The following is a 22,995-nucleotide window of genomic DNA, read 5'->3' as shown; positions in this document are numbered from 1 at the left end:
ATTTCCTGTTAAGGTCAGAGGTTGTGATAACAACAGAGAAAGAGAGAGAGCCACCAGTCACTGATAGCAATCAAATCACTGTTTTCACTGGAGATGAACACATATTTAATACAGTGAAGAGAATACTGGAGAATACATATTTTTAAAGTGAGATATTTCCTTCTCCTCAACTGTGAATTGTGTTGAAAAACTGTTTAAAAGCAGACTGAGCCTGTGTTGGAAATATGTTTGTATTAAGTCCCTTTTCCCTTTGAGTTGAAGGCAGCTGCTTCTTCTCAGAGAGGATGTGCTGAAAGAAGAGGAACAGTCAGCAAATAAAGTGGCTTTTCATTGAATCTAATCTATATCCAGGTTCTAATGTCCTCCTGCAACCACTAGATGGAGCTATTTTCAGTGTACAGTGAGGGACAACCCTCTTTTTCTAAAACATCATCCATGAGATTCAGATGATCCTTTGGACCCAAGTGATTCCCTTCAACAAACTCCTTTCTACAAGTTTATTGAACTTTTAACTACAACACAATGGTTCACATACAGTACAGCATAGTGATGAGTCTATATATACAGAAAGTTTGCACTGTGATTCTTCACATAATTATGTTGACGCTACAGTATTGGCATACAGAAATAAATCAAACAAACATTTCTTTGAACAAAGTTAGCGTGTACCTTTCTTTTGCATTTTACTATGTCATGGCACGCTATTTTACTTACAAGATTAACAATATATAGCACATAAATTTTAGATATGTTGAAATCAGACAGTGGAACAGCAGGTGACAATATAGTACACGTTCCCCCTCCTTTAAAATTATCTATTACACTTAAAACATGATGTCAAATAGAGGGTCTGCTTGGACACGTACAGTAGGGTCTGACCAGGGTGTGACTGAGGGATTATTTTATGTCATGTGCTAGAATGGAAATGTCACATATGTATAGAATGATGTTATTTCTGTAATAGATTTTAGATTTATAATCCCGTTCCCCTGCTAAGCCTCGAAGAACACACGCTGACCTGATTGTTCATCTGCAATCACATAGTTTTAAGTTGATGAGGAAGACAGAGGTGGTGGCCCATGGTCACTGTGATTGTGAATGTGAAGCCCTGAGATGTTGTTAATGCCAGAAAGAACATGAGACCTAATGGCGCTGTCATGAAAGACGCTCTTAACGATCAGATGACTGAGGAGGATCATACTGAGTTCCGACCTCGGCTAAATTAGAATAAGCACAGTCAGGCGATACGATACACTGAATTTCCCACAGAAGTTTTGCAATAGAGACTCAATCAAACTCAGGAAAATCTGAAATATATAGTCTGGTGTAAGTGTAAGTAAACTATAAATGCAAATCCAAATTAGGTCCCTCTCATTTATTCATATGCAAGTTACTTATAATCTTAGAAGGCACATTAAGCTTCAAAATATTATCAACCTTTGCGTTTTTATTTGAATTTGGTCCTACATTTCCTACCCAAAAACACACAAAAGCTTCTTGGTTCCTTTAAGAACGACATACTACTTGACCTTAAATTCAGTGACTCTACTCAGTCCAAGCTGATCCATCCGTTCATTACCAACCTAAGACAAGTTGCTTTCCTCCATCCTGATTGGTTGGTCAGGATTTCTAACAGAAGAATTACAACACGACCTGACCACAAGCTTCTGTCAAACTGACAGTGCCAGACTGGTGGCTGCTCAGCTGGGGACTAGTTTGCAGACATTTCCTGATCAGTGGACTTTTGATTAAGAAACACTGAGTCATCAAATAGCATCCAGCAGGTTCTGAGATGTTACTAAACTTCTCTTTGAAAATCAAAGGCAGGGGAATTATGTTAACAATGTTACAACTTTAATCAAGACTAGCAATGCAGGCATCATCATTTCTGTCTTAAAAGTTTTTAAAAGTTTAGGAAAATGTTTGAAATCCAGTGTAGCATATGTTGACAATGAACTTGGCGCTATCTGACCTGTGGTGAACCCAAACATTTGGTTACTTTCCTGCAGTAGGAACTTTTTCTGCCCAGCTCTGATCCTGTTATAAAATGAAGATGGAATCTGTGTATGTATGAATTTGCAGGACAAAATTACGGCTCTAAAAAGAGCATTTAAGTCTACTTACAGATATCGGTGTACTAAAGTTGCGACTTATACTAGAAACTCTAAGATCTGCTTGTATTTAGCATTTGAAAAGATGATATCTTGGTATACTGTGATAAGTGTATAATAAGTAGCTCTAGAGGTAGTAATTACAAATGTATGCTTATGACAGCGTGTTAGTTTGATCATGACAAATCAGCTCTTATTAAGGCCTGGTAAGAAGACTTACAAGGTGTGGGTGCAATGCAGGGAGGGAACCACAGTAAATGGATGTGGGTAGCATTACCTGAAGTGTACAACGGCATCATTACAGCTGCAACATCACAGTATCAAAGCAATTACAAAAGGTTTCCTCTATACAGACTGAACGTCTGGGCTGGGTTTCCCTCACGCATTTTGCATCTGATGTCCTCCTCTCTTAAATAAAAACTAGACCCAGATGTAGTTTTTGGCAACCCAGTCTTGGGCTAAAATTTACTTTAAAATAGAAAATCTAGTGCGCTACGACTTGGATCAGGATTAAGGGAAACCAGCTCTCTGTTTCTGTGACATCTGTCGAGGTCGATCAGACGGTTCGCTCACAGCATACCAGCTCCTGACTGGAATCATGACACATGCAAAGATTTGAAAGCTAACCCGCTAAGCGACATGCATGCAGAGTGTGGGTCTTCTGTTACAAGCCGGCGTTACACACTATACTCCTATTTACGACAGAGAAAAAGGTCATGTCTGCCTACAGTATGTCATCCACATGATGCCCTTATGAAGATGAGTTCAGGGGATGTTGGAGGCTGTGCATTCACACAAACAGTTGCTGGTCGAAAAACCTCTACTGGAGTATACAGCACTATTATTTACAACATTTGTGTACTAAGTAAGCAGGAATGGAGGCAGCCCCACTTCAGTTCAAACACCTCAGGAGGTGATCAGCATTAATGTTATCTTTTTTTCAAATTGTGGTTGTTAGTGGTGGACATTCTGTAATAATAATGATAAAAAAAAACTGATTTAATTTATGTCTAGCACTGACTGAACTGAAAGGAACTGGACCCCAAACCTGCAGGATGAGAGTGGTCACCATAAGAGCGGGGAGGGGCTTCATCTAGTTAAGAGGACTACAGGGCTACAGATCTTCATCATCATCTTCATCTGTGATGCAGTGGAGGGACGAGGAGACAGGCTGCATGCAGATGGGAGGGGGGGTTGGGGTCCTTGGATTGGTACAGTGTTTGGTCGTCTTCTGTAGAGAGAGACAATGAAAGGAAGTCATTGTTTGGAAAAAACACAGTCATGCTGTGTTGTAAGGTTGTATTGAAAGTGTGATTATTGACTGAGTTAACGAGTAACACCGGGCTGAAAGTCTGTGTTTGGCTGATCTCTCTGGTCTCACCTCTAACCACACCCAGCATCAGTGATGGGTGTGGTATGCTGCCAACAGAAACATGCTCTGTTGCATTTCTTAAGCACCAGGAAAGTGAGAAGTTAAACCACTGGAGGTCAGCAAAGACAAGATTTACTGAATCTCTTGCATTCATGAAGCCATGCCAGAGTATGCATGGACTTAAAACCTGCACAAGATAATACAGGTGAGCAAATACATTTACAGTTTTAGCTGCATTATCACTGCAGTTGCAAGACGACTTTTCCAAAACTTCTCTTGGTGGTACAAAATTGAGATTTGCAGAAAAAGAGGAATTGGTATAAAACAACATGGAGACTGTAAAAATAATTATGTGAGTTTGAGTTTATTTAGTGTTTAAGGTTTCTGTGAGATGTGAGATTTGTCGTTGAAGGCATCAAGATAAAGAGTTTTGAACTCATCTCTCACAGCTGCATTACAATCGAACAATTAAACTTTGACATTTATAACCTTTGGAACGTGACTTTTAACTGTGACGCCCTATGTAAGCTGAAGGACACTACTGCACTAAAATGTTGTAGTTTCCCTTGGAAACATATCAGCAGGTCCAAGCAACTGCACTGATAAAGAAGGTGTGTGTGTGTGTGTGTGTGTGTGTGTGTGTGTGTGTGTGTGCGTGCGTGTGTGTGTGTGCGCGTATGACTCAGTGTATGTGGTTAGTTACCATGGCATTAACTTGCAGCTGTTTCCTGCTGAATGATGTAGTGCCTGTTTGAATCATCCACCTCGCTGCCACAGTGAACATCACTCCTGTTAATGCAGACACACAAACACAGCACTCGGTAAACAACCACCTACATCATTATCATTCACCATATATAACTCCCACTGCTCTTAATGTTAGCCCCATGAAGAACAGGAACCAAACTGATAAGTCAACTGATTACGACTCGACAAGAATTCAGAATTTTCATTTCACCTCAATTCAAAGGTTCCAACACAAATTCACCCTTTGTCACATAACTGTATACATAACTGATTTATTTTTTAATACACTTAGGTTGGTCAAAGTGACCAGAAACAAGAGGCAGCTCATAATCCTCACCTGTTGTCATTGATGTCTCTCGTTTCACTGATGCTGTTACCTGTTGGAAACAAAACAATGGTTTGATTTCAGTGATTGATAAATATTATCAATACTGATACTACTCTAGTACTGCTAATAACTATTATTAATTAAATAAATAATATGTTAAATTATCAGACATGTGAATGTGTGTTCTTTTGCTTACCATTGTCGATGTTGAGTGGGTAGGACTCCAATATGTCTCCATTATATCTGCCTGCTCTGTAGCCCAGTGCTGTGGAAACTCTGTAAAACACCAGAGAGAAAACAGAAAACAGTCAAACACTGGCACAGTCTGTTAAGTTCTGAATGGATCTTTTGCAGTGATGTCAGGTTTACAGGATTACAGTCATGACCTGCTCCATCTTTTGAAAATAAATCACTGTGGACTGACCAGACTTTTAAACATGTAACGCCTACTGGAACAGGTGGAATCAAGGATTCCAACTCACGTGTTGCTCTGGACAGAGTTGGGGTTGCAGTTGACACTGGCGGAGGTTGGCTGTGTTATGTTGCCCTGGAAGAGGGCGTTGCTGTAGGTGTTGGCGTGTTCAGTGGCACGGATGTAGGTGTAGAATGGGTTTGTGGGAGAGCAAACTGGGAGCTGCTTCGGTCTCACTGGCTTGGCTGTTGGGATGATAAAGTGATGTAAGACAGAGTTCAACTGTAATGAAACTGGGTTACTGTAGAAAAGAAAAACAGTCCAAAATATGTTGCATTTCAGATATTTCACTTAGGAAAATATCCATACCTCATGGACACAAATCAAAAGTCTCAATGGAACAATCAAAATTCAGTGCAGTACCAATCTGTGCTGCATGGGGGCGCCGCATGGCATTCTTTGCTTTCATGGCATCCTTGATGCGGTCGACCTCCTGCTGATAGCGGCGGCGGTCCATCATGGCACCCTCTTTGGCGTCCCTCAGTGCAGTCTCCAGGGCCTTAACTCTCTCAGCAGTAGACCGAAGACGTTTCTCCAACTTTGGAAGCTCACAACGCAGATCTGCATTGTCACGAACCAGCTGGAGGAGGAAGAGAGGGAGAGAGAGAGAAAGAGATTAGAGAATCAGTAGAGGAGTGAAAACAATGTACAGCACTTACAGATTAAGTTTTAAGTGATTAAGTGAATTGAGTTACTGTTTGAAATAAACAAAGGCCACTAAATTATGGTAATATGATGCAGTATAATTTAATCACCTCTAATTTTGTCTTCACATCCACCAACACCACAAAATGGTCGGTTTTGAATATACTGTAGTTACTTTACTTAAAGTAGCTAAGTACATATTTAGTTATAGTATGTTTTTATGCAAGTTGTAGGAAAATTACCCTCTAAAACTCCTGTATCTCTTGGAGTGAAAACAGCAGAATTTTACACACGAAGTCTAATCTAAACTAAGGATCTGAAAACAGTCCAGACCACATTTACATCAGTAAAAGCTGCAGTCCCTCTCATCCTTCTCTGTGTGTTTCTCACCTGTTTGTGAACCTTTGTAAGTTGGTCCAGGTTATTCTCAAGAAAGGAAATCTTCTGCTTCTGGGTGCAAGACCCCCCGCTATCATCAGGCTCCATTTCGGAACTCTGCAGAGGAGACGACGGAGCAAAAAAAGAGAGATTTAGAGAGAAAGCAATGTAGAGGAGGAGGTTTTCTGTTCCTCCACTGACAGAAAGCAACTGTAGTACCTGACAAAGGCTAACCAAAGTGTTCACTAATACCAGTAACTCCCTGATCACTTTGACAAATGCTTAGACTTCTGGCTTTTAAACTCTCTTTTGAGTCATTGTTGAACAAAACCTTCCACCTTAATAGAGATTCACATTAATAATCCTCTGATCTTGACCGTTTGCATCCCTCTCACCCCACCTGCTCAGCTTTTCAATAGCTTAGTGATGGAGGACAACATCACTGATATATTACCTCCTTGCTGGATCTTTCCCTCAGTTGTTTATTCCACTGTGCCATATAAAAAGCAAATTGTCACATACATTACATGATATCAAAAAGACAATGATATGAGGGATGGAGGATGTTGTTGCTATTTGAGGTTGATCAGGGGTATTACAGATTCCTTAAATCCCCCTTAACATGAAAGAAAAATTCCAGAGCTACTGCCTTCTCTTGTCCTCTTTCAGCTGCTTACTTTTTTAACCCGCGACGTGAGGTCTTGAACGAACAGCTTGCGCAGGTTGTGGAGGGTCTGGAGTTCGCGGGCCTGGAGGACAGACAGATGGAGACGAGGTTAAGAAGACAGCTCTGGACGCTGTGAAATTAGACAGCGGTTATACGAATGAAAGGAGAGCAGACTGAAGTAAGATGAGGTATGAGAGAAGAAAGAGAGAGAGAGACACACGGCAGGCGACAATGTTTCAGAGGCGATGCAGGCAGATGGAGTGATGGTGTATTTTACTCACGACAGTCTCCTCCAGACCCTTCAAGTCCTGTTTAGTCTGCTCATGACGTTCATGCAGGAATCTGAAAGAAACAGCAATCATCTTAAATGACAATATTTGTGTGCACTTCAAGACACTGTAATATTTCATGTTTTGAGTTTTGAGTGCCCCTTGCTGGAATTTAAGAGGAGGTAGACTGTTTCCAATCAGTCCTCCAATATTCTACATCCTTCATTGAAATTATCCAGAAAATGCCACCAAAAACCATCGACATATGCTCTTTTTTATCTACTTTAGCAAATAAAATTTTCATCATAGTGAAAGCATGAGAGCATGGACACTTACGAGAGCTCCTCCAGGCGCTCGCTCTTTGTGCTGTCCTGACTCTTCAGGCGCTCAAAGTCAGCACGAACCTGAGCCAGCTCCAGCTCCAACTTGGAGTTACGACTGAAGGTGTGAAGTAACACCACACGTTCAGGAGGAGAAAGACAAAGATTAAAGGTTAAAATGAATACACAGTAAACTTGTTTATCTCACAGATAATAGTTGGTAAACATCTGAAAAGATATCTATATATTGTCAATAATAGAATATAATGATTAATAATAAGAAATTCTAAGATGGTCACGGACTCAGTGAGTTCATCAATGATCCTCTGCTTCTCATTGATCTCATCCCGCAGGCGGGCCAGCTGCTTGTGATGGAGGCCGCGGTGAGACTCTCCCTGCTGACGAACAGCCTTCTGGACATGAAAAGAGCAAATGCACAGTGTTTCTTAAAATATGATGGTTTCTGCAGTAAAAAGTTGAAAAAAACAAAAATAAAAAGCTACGCAATCTGTTTGAGGTTATTCTTTGGAGCGACAAAGATTGAGAAAGCCCTCTGTTAAAACAGAGACAACATGAGGGGGCAGATGACTGAGGGGAATGCACATAACAGAATCTGTAATATACTACACGTAAAAATCACTTCTTACCTTCACATTTCCATCTTCAGTCTCACCCTTCTCTCCATCCTTCTCCTCAAGCAGAGAGTTATCTGGAATTGAAAAAGAGAAAGAAAGCATTCTTACAACCTAATAACATCTTCAAATGCATAAAATGTATATTGTTTGCATTTTTGTTAAAAATTAAGATGGGAAGGAAGCTGAACACCCCCCCCCCCCCTTTTTTTTTTTTTTTTTGCTACAGTATTTTTACATGCATGTTACCCTGGTCTTGCAGCTTGGCCAGCTCTTCGCTCAGGGAGTCGTGGCTCTCCTCCAGCAGCCTCTTCTTCTGCTCCACACTCTGCATGTACTCCGTCAGAGAGCGGATCTTAGCCTCATGCTGCACAAACAAACACAGACACCCACGTACCAACCACAATTATTCATCCATTCCATCTTCCACCAATTCCTCTGCTCCATATTCAGTTTTTTTTTTACTTATATTTCTCAATTTTGCCTGGTTCTTTTTTCACTCCTGCCCACCTCATGATCCATCCGTAGGTTATATACCTTTATTCCTTATGTCCTATTTCACAATGCACTGTCCCCTCCCATCCCTCTCCCTCTATCTCACCTGAGAGATGAGGAGCTGGCAGGAGGAGAGCTCCCTCCCAGTCTCCTCCATCTTGCGGTGGCACTCAAGCTGCATGTTCTCCAGCTGGCGGCAGCGCTTCACCATGCTCTTCACCTCTGATTTGATCTTGCTGATGTAGAGGCGAGCCACCGTGAACTCCTCCTCGATGGCACCGCTGATCTCCACCGGCTGCAGGTTAGAGGAAAAGTTAAGATCGGTATTTCATCAAGGGTTTCTCCACAGTAATATGTAATAGATCAGGATACACAGGAACCTCATTTAGACACACAGTATTATATGTTTTATTGTGTAATAGGTACATATTGCCCTCTCATTTAAAGCCCTTTTTTACACTGTGATTCGACTCACCAGCTTGATCTCCCCGTTGCCCACGATGGTGCTGAACTCGCTGAGGTCCCTCATCAGGCCATTGAGGACGTCAGCGATACGTTTCCTCTGCTGACCGCTCACTTCCTGCATACGAGACAGCTCTGCCTCCAGCTCCATCAGACTGGCCTGTTGGAGAGAAAATTAGAGAATCAAGGATTAGTTAAGTTACAAAATTCACCACAAAATGTTTAGAAATGTATATGCATCTAGAAATACACAGACTCATGACCCCTGAGTTATGGCCATTTAACATAATTGAGTTGCTAGCGCCACCTATGGGTGAAATTACATCAAATATTGCAGGACCGCTCAGAGTAAATGCATGCGCCTGTCATCTAAATTTGATTACAATATAGTATCAAGCATTATAGCAGTTTATATTAAGCCACAGAGGAACTTGACAACAAAATGCAGTATCACATAGCAACAATCAAGTTAATATCTATGTGCCACATTCAGAAAAGATCCAGAATGCAAATAAAAACAAACAAAAAACCATTATGGGACCAACAACCTCCTTAGCAGTGGCAATAAGCTAAGCTTAATGTAAAAAACCTCTACTGGTTCTTCTGATTTCACCTCTCTTTCCATCAATCTCGCATTTACACCATTTCTCTTAAAACATTACCATTTTCTGGGACAGTTGGTCAGCCAGCAGCTGGTTCTGCAGGCCTTTCTCCTCCACCTCCTGGCTCTTCTGGTCATAGTTGATGGCCAGCTCCTCCAGAGCCTGCAGCACCTCCTTCACCTCAGCCTTGGCACAGTCGCTCTCCACCTGCAGCCTGCCGAGTTCGGCCTGGACCTTGTCCCCGTCACCACGGGATGAGGCCAGGAGCTGGATCATCATGTGTGTTGATAAGAGAGAGACAGACAGATCCCTTCTTATTTTTATCAAGTGACTGTTTGAGAGATACAGAGTTCTCACAATACAGTGTGTGTGTGTGTGGTTGTGAGACTTTGTACGTGTGTGTGAGTTTCCATGTACCAACCTCATCCTGGTCCAGCATCTGCTGCTTCAGTTTCTCCACCAACTGGCACTGCAGGTTGATCTCATCATCCTGTGTAATGATATAAATACCAACCTCAGTACCACCCACACTCCAGCACTTCCATGTGTGTATGAAAACTTCATTGGTTTTCATCTTGTTTCTCACTGACAGTTTTCAATTTACAAATCCATAATTACATCTCAATGTATAAGATGTTGCAGGTGTTAAACACTCATGAGAGACACTTAAGCTATCCTTACTTATCTTTATATTATAAAAAACTATCATTTAAGGGAATTATAATATAAAAAAAACATCTGCACTTACATTTGAAATTACAGTAGAGCATATGTAGGAAACTGAGCTGAGTTGTCTCTAAGGGATAATGATCATGTTTGTATGTTTGAACCTTGTCATCCAGCTGCTTGTACAGCTTGCGGATCTCCTCTTCATATTTCTGACGCTCCTCCTCAGAAATGCGGACCACAATAGAGGAGGTGTCATTGTCCAAAACGGGACGTTCCTCCACAGCCTCGATGCGGTTCACCACGTCCGAAGTGGTTTGCTCTGTCTCAGGCACGTCCTCTCCTGGAGGGACAAAGACGACAGAGAAACAAATACATGACAATAATGCAGTTTTGTGTACAAAGTCAGCACAGAAGAGACAAGGCTTCTCTTGGACACCAGTGAGCCAGAAAATGCTCAGTGCAACTCACCATTTCTCCAGCGGTTGAGCTCAGCCTCCAGCTTCTGGATGGTGTCCTTCAGGGTCTTGTTCTTCTCCTTCTCCTTCTCATACTTCCTCTTCCACTGCTCTGCAGTCAGCTCAAGGTTGATGGAGGCGGTGTTCCTGATGGTCTTAGCACTGTGACCGTGGAAGATGAAGACAGAGAGACACAGAGGGATGGCTCAATGATCAGTGTTTGTGTTTAAGTAACAGGTCTACTGGATAATCTGCTCAAAAATGTAAGTGGTATAGTTCTATCACCTGACATTTTAGTACAACATAAAACTACTAAAAAGAAAAGACAATTCTAACACAATTATAATGCCTAATTTTTTTCTAAAATATCAGGTACAAATTTGGTCTTGAGACCTTTCCTGAGCTGTCACATTTAAAAAGAACATTGGTGAAAGAACATTATTCCTCCAAATACATACAAAATAAATGCCATAGGTTGTATTCAAATGGACAGTTAATCTGCATCTGCCTTGTTTGGATTTTAGTTCATGCTAAAAGTAGTTCATTGCCCTGCTTTTAAGGGATAATAATACCCTTTTGAAAAATGAGGCAACATAAGAAACATGTATGTATTTTGTGGTTTCCTTGCCATTTTATCATATCGAGTTAAATCATTACATCTATATTATTAAAAATCTAACTAAGTACCAATCTAACTATGAACCAAGGCGACTTGGTCTCATGTGTAAATGTGCTTTTACAGTCATCACTGAAAACAATATGATCTTTGGCAAAGTCAATTAGCATCTGCAATGTCAGGATTTTGGTAGGCCACGCCCAAACTAGGTCATCATTCTGCTTTAAGGGGTAAATATAATTAGTTTGGGTCCTGATAAAAATGTGGCAGCATGTGAGAAAGCTGTAAACATTATTCATTTTCCTTGTACGTGTAGAGGTAATCTTTTTTTCTAAAAAGCATGCTTTCTTTCCAAAGATGCAATGACTGTACCCACCGTTGGCCAAACATCAGAGTTGACTTGGTCTCGGCGTCGTTGTAGCTGGAGGGAGAGCAGCAGATGAACATGGTGGTGCGACAGTTCCCACCCAGGGAGTCCTGCAGGATACGGGTCATTTTGCTGTCACGATACGGCACGTGAGATTTCTGCATGAGAGAGGAAGAGAGGAGGAGAGAAAGAGAATACGGAAAGAAGGGAGAGGAGAAGAACAGAGGACAGAAAAGACAGAGAGTGGAAAAATCAAGATTGAGAAACAATTTGGAATCGAAAGAATACAAGAAACATTTGATGTGTGCCTTATTTGCTTCTTGATTTTGTGTTTCTGCAGAGATTCATCAGCAGATTAAATTCAGCAAAAATGTGCATTTTCCCATTCCTCTTGATTTCTCCCTTTTGGATCCTGACAAACCCCAAAACTGCTGTCAAACGTGGCAGATTGATTGTGCCGCATCCAACTACTCTTATAATTGGCAGGGACAGTTTTGGTGGTTGAAAGCCAAACCTACTGAGTTGGCGGAAAGGAAAGAGGAGTGTGGGTACTGGGCAGGATGCATTTCATTAACAAGTCAACAGGAGGGACACAGAGTACATGAATATTAGAAATGAAACAGAGAGGATCTGGACTCTCAGTTGTAGAAATGGGATTTCAGTTTACCTAGATTCTTCAAATAAATCAAACTTCAGTCGTGAGAAGATATGTTTCACTTAACTTAAAAATTAGGAAATATATCAACTATTTCCTATCATCTCAGTAAATATTTCACATAGTAACTCGATACTGACATATTCACAGAAATATTTTGGGTATCTATTTGACTCTAAATGTAAATCTATTATTAGAAGTGCATCAACTTTTACCCTTCTGCCGATAAAAAATGAGGGAGGTTGGGTGTAAATGTCTCACCGTGCCCTCAGCCAAAGCAGAGATGACATTTCCTAGAGCAGACAAAGACTTGTTGATGTTTTTAGCCTCATCCAAGACGGCTCCTGCAGCTCCGGTCTTACTGACCTAGAAGAGAGATGATGGCAAACAGGGTGAAGTCAAACATGAGTGATGCACAGAAACACAGACAAAGACCATCCAAAATAAAATGTAACACAAAAAAATGTCAAGTTATTCATCTGAAGGGGTTGAATTTCAGGTTGAGAGAGATGATTTTTGTCTTCTACCTTCTCGCTACCAGCCAGATCCACCAGGTAGAGCTTTCCACACAGCTTCTGCTCAGTCTCCACATGCTCCTGCTTGATGTTGATCAGGAAGATGCTGTGGCTGCGAGAGCTGTGCTCGTTCATGTCTACACAAAGACAGACACAGTTGGAGCAAAGAGGTTAGACTGCAGTCTTAGAACATTAGACACACATTATATAAAGAAGATAAAGAATTCATAAATGAGATCTGATTAAACTTTAGCCTTTCAGGAACAATGTCATGAGTGGAAAAATGTTTTCTTTTATTAATTTATTATTGTTTCTTCTAAAGGTTGCCAGTGTACCAGGGGAAAATAACATTCTCACAGCTGAAATCAGAAAACTGACATGCATGTAGGCCTTGTTTTACAAAACATTATTTACATGACTTTCTCCTATTCAGTTTCAGCAGTTTTTAGGATTGTGCCACCTTGATGCTCTGAGGAAATTTATGAGTGAATTTAAAGAAACGTGTGTATTTTAAATGTGTGTATTTTGAATGTACCACAACTTCTTTAACAACCCATTAATACAGCAGAATGATGTCACCATTTCACAGAGTGCAGTAAAAAACACATCACTGATCTAAATGCCTGTCTTCATCAGACCTCTCCACAGACTGAAAGTTCAGGTTTCTCTGCAGATGATATCTGAGGGCATCAGCTCAGTGTCTGCAGAGTGTCGCGCCATTAGTCTGCTATCAGCACACCGTTCTGCAGCACAGTGAGTCAGCAGGCATCAATAGGAAACAAAGAAGACTGTGCTGCTGGGGAACGCAGCTTTCAGCAAATCTGATCCGCTGCTGCGAACAATTTTCAAAGCTGGATTATGGTAGAATCTGATTGTTATCACCTTATTACCATTATAATAACACTTTATATTATTTCCAGAGCAGCCTTTCTTATGGTCCAATTTTTAAAGAGATAAAATCTATCTAATTTGTCCACATGGGAAAATTTGTCTTGTCACCCAATCAGTATGAAACATCATCTCTCCCACAAATACATAAAAATCAGTCTCTATCTCATAATATAAATGCATGGCTGTTATATAACCTAATTACAATGTCACTGTTTACTTAAAGAGGTAACACACAGGCAGAAATGAATATTTATAGCAATTTAGCATGCACCCTGGGGACTTAGCATCTTCTGCCAGAACACATGCTCCAGCTCAGTGTGAAGAGTCAGACAGTATTTTACTGGCCTGTCTGGGAAGAGATTCCTTATGCATCAGCCAACGGATGGATGACTTGTCACACCCATGTTCTTTTATAATGGTCTGTACCAGACGAGCAATCTGAGCTTTTTATACAAAAGTTACCACATGTTTGCCGAATTCTCACAACCAAGAACACTGCATAGAAAATGCATAGAAAATCATTTTATTCAAACTCTGTTAAATGAAAATATCTGTTATGACTTTCAATGTTTCAATTTCTTCTACCGCACATAAGACACAAAGAGCTTTTGAGAGGACTTTGTCCTGTTGTAGATGAACTATTTGATTTCTAGATGAAGATTTTGTACTTCTGTGTTTGTCAGCCCATCCTAATTGAATATTCCTGTTATACTCCAGTGTTTACAAGTATTACTGATGTAAACACATTGTGAACAGCATAGGAAAACAAGGACGGCTTTGTTTTCATCTATGTTTAATTAGAAAGACCTTCAGACCTTGATTCTAGTGTCTAAATGTGAGTGTCAGTCTTGACCTGTGATTCCTCTCAGCGGCTCATTACCTGCATGCTGAGACCATTGTTAGGAATATAAAGTGTAGTGATGCAGGTTAATGTGATTAGGCCTCGCAGGAGATACTAATTGGTTACTCTATAGTTGAATTAACTCTATGACTGTGACTATGATATTTATCTTTGTGGCATTTGTGGTTAATAATAATAAGAAATGGACTCTGATGCTAGTTTCTGTTTTATGGGTGAAAATTTAGATCTCAGGTTTTCTGCTTTCTGGATATCAATTTTTTTTTGTTTCATCAACAGTGCTAAATTTCAAAAACATAATCATGTCTTTAGTCAACTGTTTTAACCTAACTCTAATTCATTAGCAACCTAACATACTGTAGGATGTTCAATGTATCTTTAATTTCGGCAACACTATGGCAGTGTCAGTCAAACTCGTCTTCTGTCCCGCAGCACAGATGATTTGTAGAGGGGCGACAATAAAGGAAAGTCAGAGTAAATCACTTTGCTGAAAATGTAAAAATCATGACTGATTTGTTGAAAATGTCACAGAAAGTCTGTTGTGAGAATGAGCCAACACAACAAGTGAGCACTGAGGCACAAAATGCATTAACTCTGAAGACTGAAGGACTGAATGCGATGAGATTTATTACAGTGAAGCAGTTTTGTTGAGCACAGAATCCCAAAGCTCATCTGTTGAAATCAGTGCTGTGAGTCAGCACCAGTGACTGTATATAAGGCAGCACAAGACTCCACCACAGAAATAATAAAGGAGTGCACTGTCCTGTTGTTCAGAAAATTCTCAGTGGAGGTTCTTTACTGCATTTTTGTTTATTTCTGATTAAAAAAGAGATAAAAAAAAGATAAATAAGATAAATAAAACCATTATTATTATTATTATTATTATTACACCTAATCATTTTTAATCTTTTTTGATGATATTTGATATTTATGGAATTTATAGAGTATAATGACTGGTTTAACTGGTCATTAGGTCATGTGTTATGTTAGCTGATGTTTTGTAATGACGTGTTATACAATGTAGCTAAAGCGTCACTCTGACCTGTAAACCTGCAGCACTGGAGCCATTAGTCAGATATTATTACTGGACCAAAGAGGAGTGAGTCAGCAGCACAGAGGCCAAAACAAAGAGCAAGAGCTACAGATCAGGGGCTTCAGTAAACTGCAGCCAGTTTACTGAATACTGCACTGTCAGAAGCCAGTTTAGATGAGCAGAGAACTGAAGCTGTTTCTGTTTGTTACTAGGCATTATTGAGATAATGTCTTTGAGTAGAGACCTTGTTACTTTCTTCAAGACCTGCCAATTACTTCACAGTGAAGCTCCACCTGACAGGATCTTATTTCTTTTTATGAGAATCTTGAAAACTATAGCACACCCTAACATGAAGATTACATAACAAGATGCAGTAACTGGCTCCATGAACTTAGCTGTCAGCTCACGCATCGGTGACTGCCACTGCCGGCACCAATGAGAAACCAACACTGGATCTCGTGCTCTGATGTGGAAGCAGAGCAGCAACAAAACTTACTTTTATTCTCAAGAGGAGAGTTTAAATGTTTCACTGTAAGCATTTTTCCTTTGGGTTGTTTTTTTACTATATACAACTATCAGATTGTCATGAGTTGTAATATTCATGAATTGGTGTATATCATGTGATCCAACATCAATAGTGAAAGATAAAGACTCACTGGTCACAGCAACATGGCGGTTAGCTTTGCCCTCGTCGATCACATCCATAACCTCATCAGGGCTGGAGACAAAACGCTCAGTGCATCCCTGAAACAGAACATGAGACAGATTTAATATAGAGGACCTGACGCAGCCCACAGACAGACTTTCACTTTCACAAAAAGACAACATATAATGCTTTCACAAACCTTGACATACGGCACCCTATTCTTATCTTCATGGACCGACAGGTTGGTCTTTGTCACTGAAAAATAGAGAAAAAAAATTAAGTGATGAGTGCTTTTTGAAAGTACTTCAGCATGAAGTACTGAAGTACTAGTACAAAGTACTATTTTGCTGTGATTCATGAAGAGCTCATCAGCACTCACCATCCAGCAGGTCACGGATTTTGTCCATGTAGATTTCAAAGTAGGAAACCTGTCGGGTGAAGAAAGAAAATTATGGAACCAAAATGAAATTTGATTTAAATGGTTTACAGTATTAAGAAAGCTAGTAACAGGGGAGGCAAGTTATTTATTATCAGCAATTATGATATTTTTGATCTGAAACAAAATGACATATTTGCAGATACGAGAGCACATCAGAAAAAAAGAGAGAAAAAATGTCTAAACAGAAACCACAGTACAACATAACTCATCAAATACCTTGATGTGGAATTCAAGGTTTTCATCCATAGCAAAGATGTGGTTGAAAATGTCCTCAGCGATGCGAGGAATAATACCCATCTGGTGTGGGTCATGGAGTTTGCCCTGCAGCAGGAAGTCACAGATGAAAAAGTTTAACTAGGTGTGAATGGGTACTTCATGCAGTCTCAGTAGAGCAAAACTGCAAAAACTGCTGGGATTTTTTTAGTTAAATGTTTGAATTACAAAGATTTCCTAATCTGATTATTAGGATAAAATAAAGGTTCATTCGAAGAAACTGTTTGTTGGTCTGAAAACTGCACCTCCATGGTGTGCGTCTTCCCGGAGGAGGTTTGTCCATATGCGAAGATAGTGCCATTGTAGCCACATAGCACATCTATGAGTCAAAAAAAGAACAACAAATGAGACCACAGCATATGAACTGTTTAATAATTTTCAATCTTTCTGAATGCAATCCATCCATACCTTTGACAATCTGCTTGGCACAGGTGTTGTACACCTGCTCCTGGGTGGTGTTGGTTGGAAACACTCGGTCAAAGATATATGACTTCCCCTGTGAAGAACACAAACAACAAACAGTTCATAAAAGGAGAATGCAATCATTTATCATCAAAAAGTTTTCCAATTTTCAGTTTTCAAGTGATAATTTCTTTAAAAAATCATTATTTAATCCTGTCTATCTATCTCTCTAATCTTGTAACTAACAAGGGCACAACAATAACAACAGACAAAAGTATTATCTGACTCATAATCTATGAAAAACATTCTGTGACACTTTAATTTCTTTTTCAACAGTAGTCATCTGTATAGGCTTTGGGAAATGATGTCAGCCCTGAGAGCTGGTCAGTGACTGACAGAGGTGTCTGATGCTTGAAACCGACTGACTCATTCTCACGTGCCTGAATTTAAAAAAATATCCAAGAATAAGATGGTGTATACACTCATCTGAAAATTTTAAACCTTTTAAAATGTTATTCCTCTCAGGAAAGCACATATTTATGTCACAATCCAACACAACATATTGCTGGTGTCATGTGAAAACACAACAAAACAATTTGTCTCTAAGGCTTAAAAATGTATTGTGATGATTACTTTGAAAATGTTTTGGAAAAACCTTATAACACATTTAAGACAAAAATAAGTTAACTGTGTTACTGTGTAAACACTGATGATTAAAAACACAACCCGATATGAGATATGCTGCTATTTCAAAAATTTCAAAAAAGCCCAGATTTTAATTTTTGATCACACTTCAATTGAGCCAAGGAGCCATACACCATTCGACTCTTCTCAGCTTAAAATAAAAACTGTGTTGATGTGAGCTGTTTTCAAATGATATGACATATGTATTTTTTAAAAAGCTATACCATCTCAATCTGGACACACAGGTGTGCTGAAAATGCTCTAGTGTTGCTACCATTTTTATAGATGGCTTGTTCAATGCTTCTTTTATCTCCGTCACAGTAAGTACACAACAAAAGACGATGATATCAGCAGAGAGCGAGAAAGCCAGTTCTGCAGTGCCTCTCTCTCTCTCAGCTCGTCGGAGCCATATTTCATCCAGGACCTGGCAACTTCAGATAATGGATGAAGGTTGTTTAAAAAAGTGCTTTCTCCTTTACTATCGCTTAATATCTAACAAAGTCAAGGAGACCAAAGTCATGTGAAAGACAAAATGCACCTTTCATTAGTGGTCTTGTATCTACTATGTTACTATTAGCAGCTTGTCTGCAGTGCCCCCAGGTGTAGCTCATCAGTCCTAAGTTAACCAAGAGTTGTTAAGACCTGCTGTAAGATAAACACACCGCTGTACCCAAAAGGTGGCTATCTTAGCTTAGCACAAAGACTGGACACAGAAGAAAAAAACTTGCTCCAACACATTATATCCCATTTGTTTAATCAATACAAAAACTGAAGTTGCCTCAGTTGGTTTTGTAGCAGCCCTGTAGAGAGGACTTTTCAACCTTTACACAGAGCCAGGCTAGCTGTTTCCACCCCCTGCCTCCAGTCTTTGTGCTAAGCTAGGCTAACTGTCTCCTGGCTGTAGCTTTGTATTTACTGAAAAGAGATGCAAGCGTGGTTTTGAACTTCTCATTTTGCACCCCCCCAAAAAAAGCGAATTTCCCAAAATATTCCTTGCTTTAAAATATCAGCATGCTCAAACATACAATCCAGTGCAGTGGTAGAAACCCAGTAATTTAGAATATGAGCAAAAAACTCCAGGAAAATGTCTCCACTTTTCAATAAAACTGATTAATTAAACACTCTATGTGGGGTGAGGGGTGAGGTGTCTTAACCTTGCTTTCTCTCTGCCTCCTCATTCTAAACTCCAAGGAAGCAGGAGAATAAATGATGAAGCTCCTGCACACTGGCTACTGGTGAAATGACTACAAAGCGCAACAGAAAGTGCATGAAGACAATATATGTATTTGCCTGGTACTAAATATTTGAAACATATGACATAATACTGTCTTTGAATGAATATTTTAAAGAAAACTTCCTTAATCTCCTTTTGATTTTCACATTGATGTCTTGATGACTCATCTTAGAGGAGTTTGACATTTTATTTTGGATCAGTTCTCGTCACACTGTATGTTGGAGGCTAAATCCACAGGAATGCATTTTGTTTATTCCAAAATTGGTCCCCAAAATAACTCAACTCCTCCTCAAATACAAACAACCACTGTGTGACACACTGATGAGTGACTCAGCCCTGACAATCCTCGCTGCAGAAACCAGGCCATTAAACCCCTGAATGTCACCGTCCCATCTGATACAGAGGCCACAATGCAACACAATAATGTGAGCTGCCAGAACATGAGCCGTATTAAATGTCATTAACAAATTGACTGATCTGTGGACCCGCCCCCAGGACAGAGTGATTTAATAGAGAGAGGCATTCAGTCCCAGCATGAGGGAGGGAGGGACGGAGGAGGTACAGAAAGAGACATAAAAATGGAGATGTATGAGCGAGGGAGAGGCAGTGACAAAAGAGAAAGAGAGAGAGAAACAAGAGGTTGAGGAAAAATTGAGACAGAGAAACAGACAGACAGATGGAGACAGAGGCAGCAGGACAGTCAGTGATGTGTGAGCTTGCTGGATGATTATTGATTGTCTCTGTAGGCAATTAGAGAGATCAGTTTCTGACTCTACTGTCCAGCGTCATGCTGAGAGGAGAGAGGAAGGTCAGGTTGAGATGTTTCCATTATTGCTGGAGGAAGTCTCAGCAATATTCCTCCATTTGCACTCCACGTTTGTCAGAATGAAGAGAACCACAGCGAAATACTCCTCTCCTTTTAGCCATCTATGTAGTCCTCATTTATAATCTATTTTTATGTTTCCTTTGATTTTCAGACATGAGTTGCTTGGCCAAGAATAAAACACAATCTAAATAGGGACAAACAGCAACACATGAGCAAAAAATGCTATTAAAACTGATAAAACTATGTTAAAATTCTGATCACAGTTTACATGAACAGCTGTTCTCATTACTTACAGGCTGACGTGCAGGCCATACTTTAATGAGATTGATCAACAAACCTATGGCATTTTATTTGACCTCATGTACACTGAATGTATTTTGGCTACCAGTGATGGGATCAATTCAATTCCAGTGCTCTGAATCTTAAATGTAAGCATATATGAACTACACAGTGATGGCCAAGTCACTGTTCTCAATTACATCTATGCAGCAAAATCTAAATTTATCAAATGTCTTTGTCCATAATTGAAATACTAAAACTAATATAATGAGTAACAAAAATGAGCAGTGGGAGTATTTCAGTCGGTTTCCAATAAAAGTCAACTTGTTCCAAGAGATTTCTGGAAACAAATGTCTGTTTCAGTAAAGTATACTGAATAAGGCCAATAGAAATCAAGAAAAATGGGCCATGATTCCAGAAAATTTTTGGAAAAAAAAAAAAAAAAAGATTTAATTTAGGCCATAAATTGAATCATAGCTGCCTACACTGGCAATTCCTTCACTTTTGAGAGAATAAAGTTTTTAAGATGTGTCGGATAAATTTTGATGATGATACAAATGTCTTTTTTCCAGCTTGGACCAAAATCAAATTCATGTTTCCTGAGTGAAACAGCATTCACAACATATTATAGCCAGAAGCTTTGGGTAAATGCTCTCCAGCTCTTACTCATTTAGAATTTAAAGACACTGACTCATGCACTCTGTGCATAGAAATGTATCCACCCTGACAAACATTCAGTCTTGAGTGTGAGGGGAACATGCTGCATCATCAGATTTGGCTCACCAGCCCCTGTCTACCTCCAAACTTCAACATCAACAACAAAGATCATCAGCAGATGTCTCCTGTGTGCTGCTGCCAGCATCTGCTAACACACCCACAACCGAGCATGAAGAGATTTGACAGCTAGTATGAGCTGTAGGTTTGTCTCCTTCATTAAGGAAAGGTTAATTAGACACAGGTTAATTAATCCAGACTTCCAGAGTGAATGAATGGGCCTGCGATCAAAGTGAGCCTAGAAAATAAACTACTTTAAATTCATTAACAATCATTTTGACTGGTCTTTGAAGGTTGCCTTAGTCTATGAATCAGGATTACTCATTTAGGGCCTTGACAGACTGATACAGGCTCTCTGTAAAATACAATTTAAAGCTTAAAATATTTGATGTTATGATCTATTTCATAACATTAAACTATGTGTAATTTTGTTAGGCAGGCTATGTATCTTTGATGCTACACAGCGCAGACCTCAGTCAGCTGATGCAAGAGGGCAGCTTGCGCATTTTAGCAACATTACACGTATTTTTTTTTTTTTTTTTTTGCTTTGTCATCTTCAGTTAAAGACAGATTCTGGAGGGTAAAGGTATGGTTATTTCCCCGTGCTGCACCTATAATCACGTTTTCCTGAACAATCCACAACCCAAACAGATGGGTCCGTGCAGCTGATGATTTATTGATGAGGGGCCTGTGTGCACAACAAAGCGCCTGCCTTTACTTACTCCGACGATGACAGTGTCGTCTGCTTGGAATTTGGGGAGAAACTGGTCCCCGCGTAAAATCTCCGACTGGTTGAGAGGGCGAAAGCGACACAGCACTTTTATGTTGCACTCCGCTGGAACATCGGCCATTGCGCTGATTCAAGGAGGAGGAAGGATGCTGCTTTCTGCTGGTGGGAGAGATGATGCTGAGGCTGGAGGCGATCAGACGCTGATCGGGGCCTGATCTGACCGTCAAAATAAACGACGAGGGCTGCGCAAAGACTACGACCTTCTACGTCGAGAGGACTCTGAGGTCGGCGGAGAGGTTGGACGGTTTTATCCTGACAGGCTTAGAGAGACTGCGATTTATTTATGCGCAGCTGGACGGTGTTTCCGTGTCGCAGTGAAGGGGATAGGCTAAATTAGATGTCAAATCGCCAAACGCTGCCCTACATTATTCAAACAACCGGCTCCGATGTTGCTCGATTTCCTCCGCTGGCTGATCTGACGCTGTCTTTCTCTCTCGCGTGTTTTTTCTTCTCTTTTTCGGGCGCGGCGGTGGATGTGCGTCTGGCCGGTTGAAGGTGAGATGCTGCTAGAAGGGCAGTGAGGTAAAGCTGCTGATGATCGGCCCGCTTTGGTTGCCACAGCGCCCTCTATAGGCGGGTCGAAGAAGGGCGTGGTCTGCATCCGTCTCTTTAAAGTGGTACCCAACAGCCTCAGCATCATCAGCTCAGCATCCTCGCGGGCAGGCGGAAACCAGGGCCCTGCGCTGCGGCGTCACATCCGAGCAGAGACATGAAGGATCACTTCATTAGTTTTTGTAAATCAGCCACCATGCCCGCTGATGCAATGACTAATCATCACGGCCATGTTTTGGCCTGTCTCTTACGCTTGACTGTATTTCTTGGAAGGCATAAGAAACCATTATGGGAAGGAAGTGAGGACTATTGATTAAAGGATGAGTTTAGGCCTCACCTTGAAGGAGCATTACAGTGTCTGATGAGGTAAGAATGATACAGCACAATGTCAAAACTGAAAACACCTTATCATGGCATTAAAAAAAACATCTTCATCCTCGTGCACAACCTGGAAAGCACTCAATGAGCACAAAGACCACACAATAAAAAAATACAAAATGAAAAAAATATATAAAATGTTATGAAAAAAATCGAGA

The 22,995-nt window shown here is 40.3% G+C and overlaps 1 protein-coding gene across 1 annotated transcript; it reads right to left on the bottom strand.

The window, feature by feature from the left end:
* Positions 1-483: 483 nt before the first annotated feature.
* Positions 484-22,516, bottom strand: kif5aa (kinesin family member 5A, a). The gene is made up of 29 exons (XM_018688864.2): positions 21,840-22,516; positions 17,327-17,414; positions 17,164-17,237; positions 16,862-16,966; positions 16,586-16,634; positions 16,406-16,461; positions 16,217-16,304; positions 12,790-12,914; positions 12,524-12,628; positions 11,617-11,765; positions 10,638-10,786; positions 10,331-10,509; positions 9,922-9,990; positions 9,561-9,767; positions 8,912-9,058; positions 8,543-8,731; positions 8,191-8,308; positions 7,957-8,018; positions 7,613-7,722; positions 7,326-7,427; positions 7,002-7,062; positions 6,731-6,802; positions 6,066-6,170; positions 5,394-5,610; positions 5,041-5,215; positions 4,755-4,834; positions 4,568-4,607; positions 4,187-4,272; positions 484-3,342 (listed from the first exon to the last, which is right to left on the bottom strand). The coding sequence occupies exons 1-28, from the start codon at positions 21,966-21,968 to the stop codon at positions 4,194-4,196; spliced, it is 3,129 nt and encodes a 1,042-aa protein (XP_018544380.1). The 5' UTR covers positions 21,969-22,516; the 3' UTR covers positions 484-3,342; positions 4,187-4,193.
* Between the last annotated feature and the right edge of the window lie 479 nt (positions 22,517-22,995).

Source organism: Lates calcarifer, linkage group LG6, assembly GCF_001640805.2.
Source record: "Lates calcarifer isolate ASB-BC8 linkage group LG6, TLL_Latcal_v3, whole genome shotgun sequence".
Lineage (NCBI taxonomy): Eukaryota > Metazoa > Chordata > Actinopteri > Centropomidae > Lates > Lates calcarifer.
The sequence above is the reverse complement of the archived record's forward strand: the minus strand, read 5'-3'. Positions and strand labels throughout refer to the sequence as shown.

Bases quoted from the DNA above. Each gene is read 5' to 3' on its own strand.
- kif5aa (XM_018688864.2), bottom strand. From the start codon at position 21,968: ATGGCCGATGTTCCAGCGGAGTGCAACATAAAAGTGCTGTGTCGCTTT. The intron at 16,967-17,163 runs GTGCAGTTTTCA...TTCCTGCTGCAG, and splicing joins GGAAGACGCACACCATGGAG to GGCAAACTCCATGACCCACA. The intron at 6,803-7,001 runs GTGAGTAAAATA...TCTGTCCTCCAG, and splicing joins AGGGTCTGGAGGAGACTGTC to GCCCGCGAACTCCAGACCCT.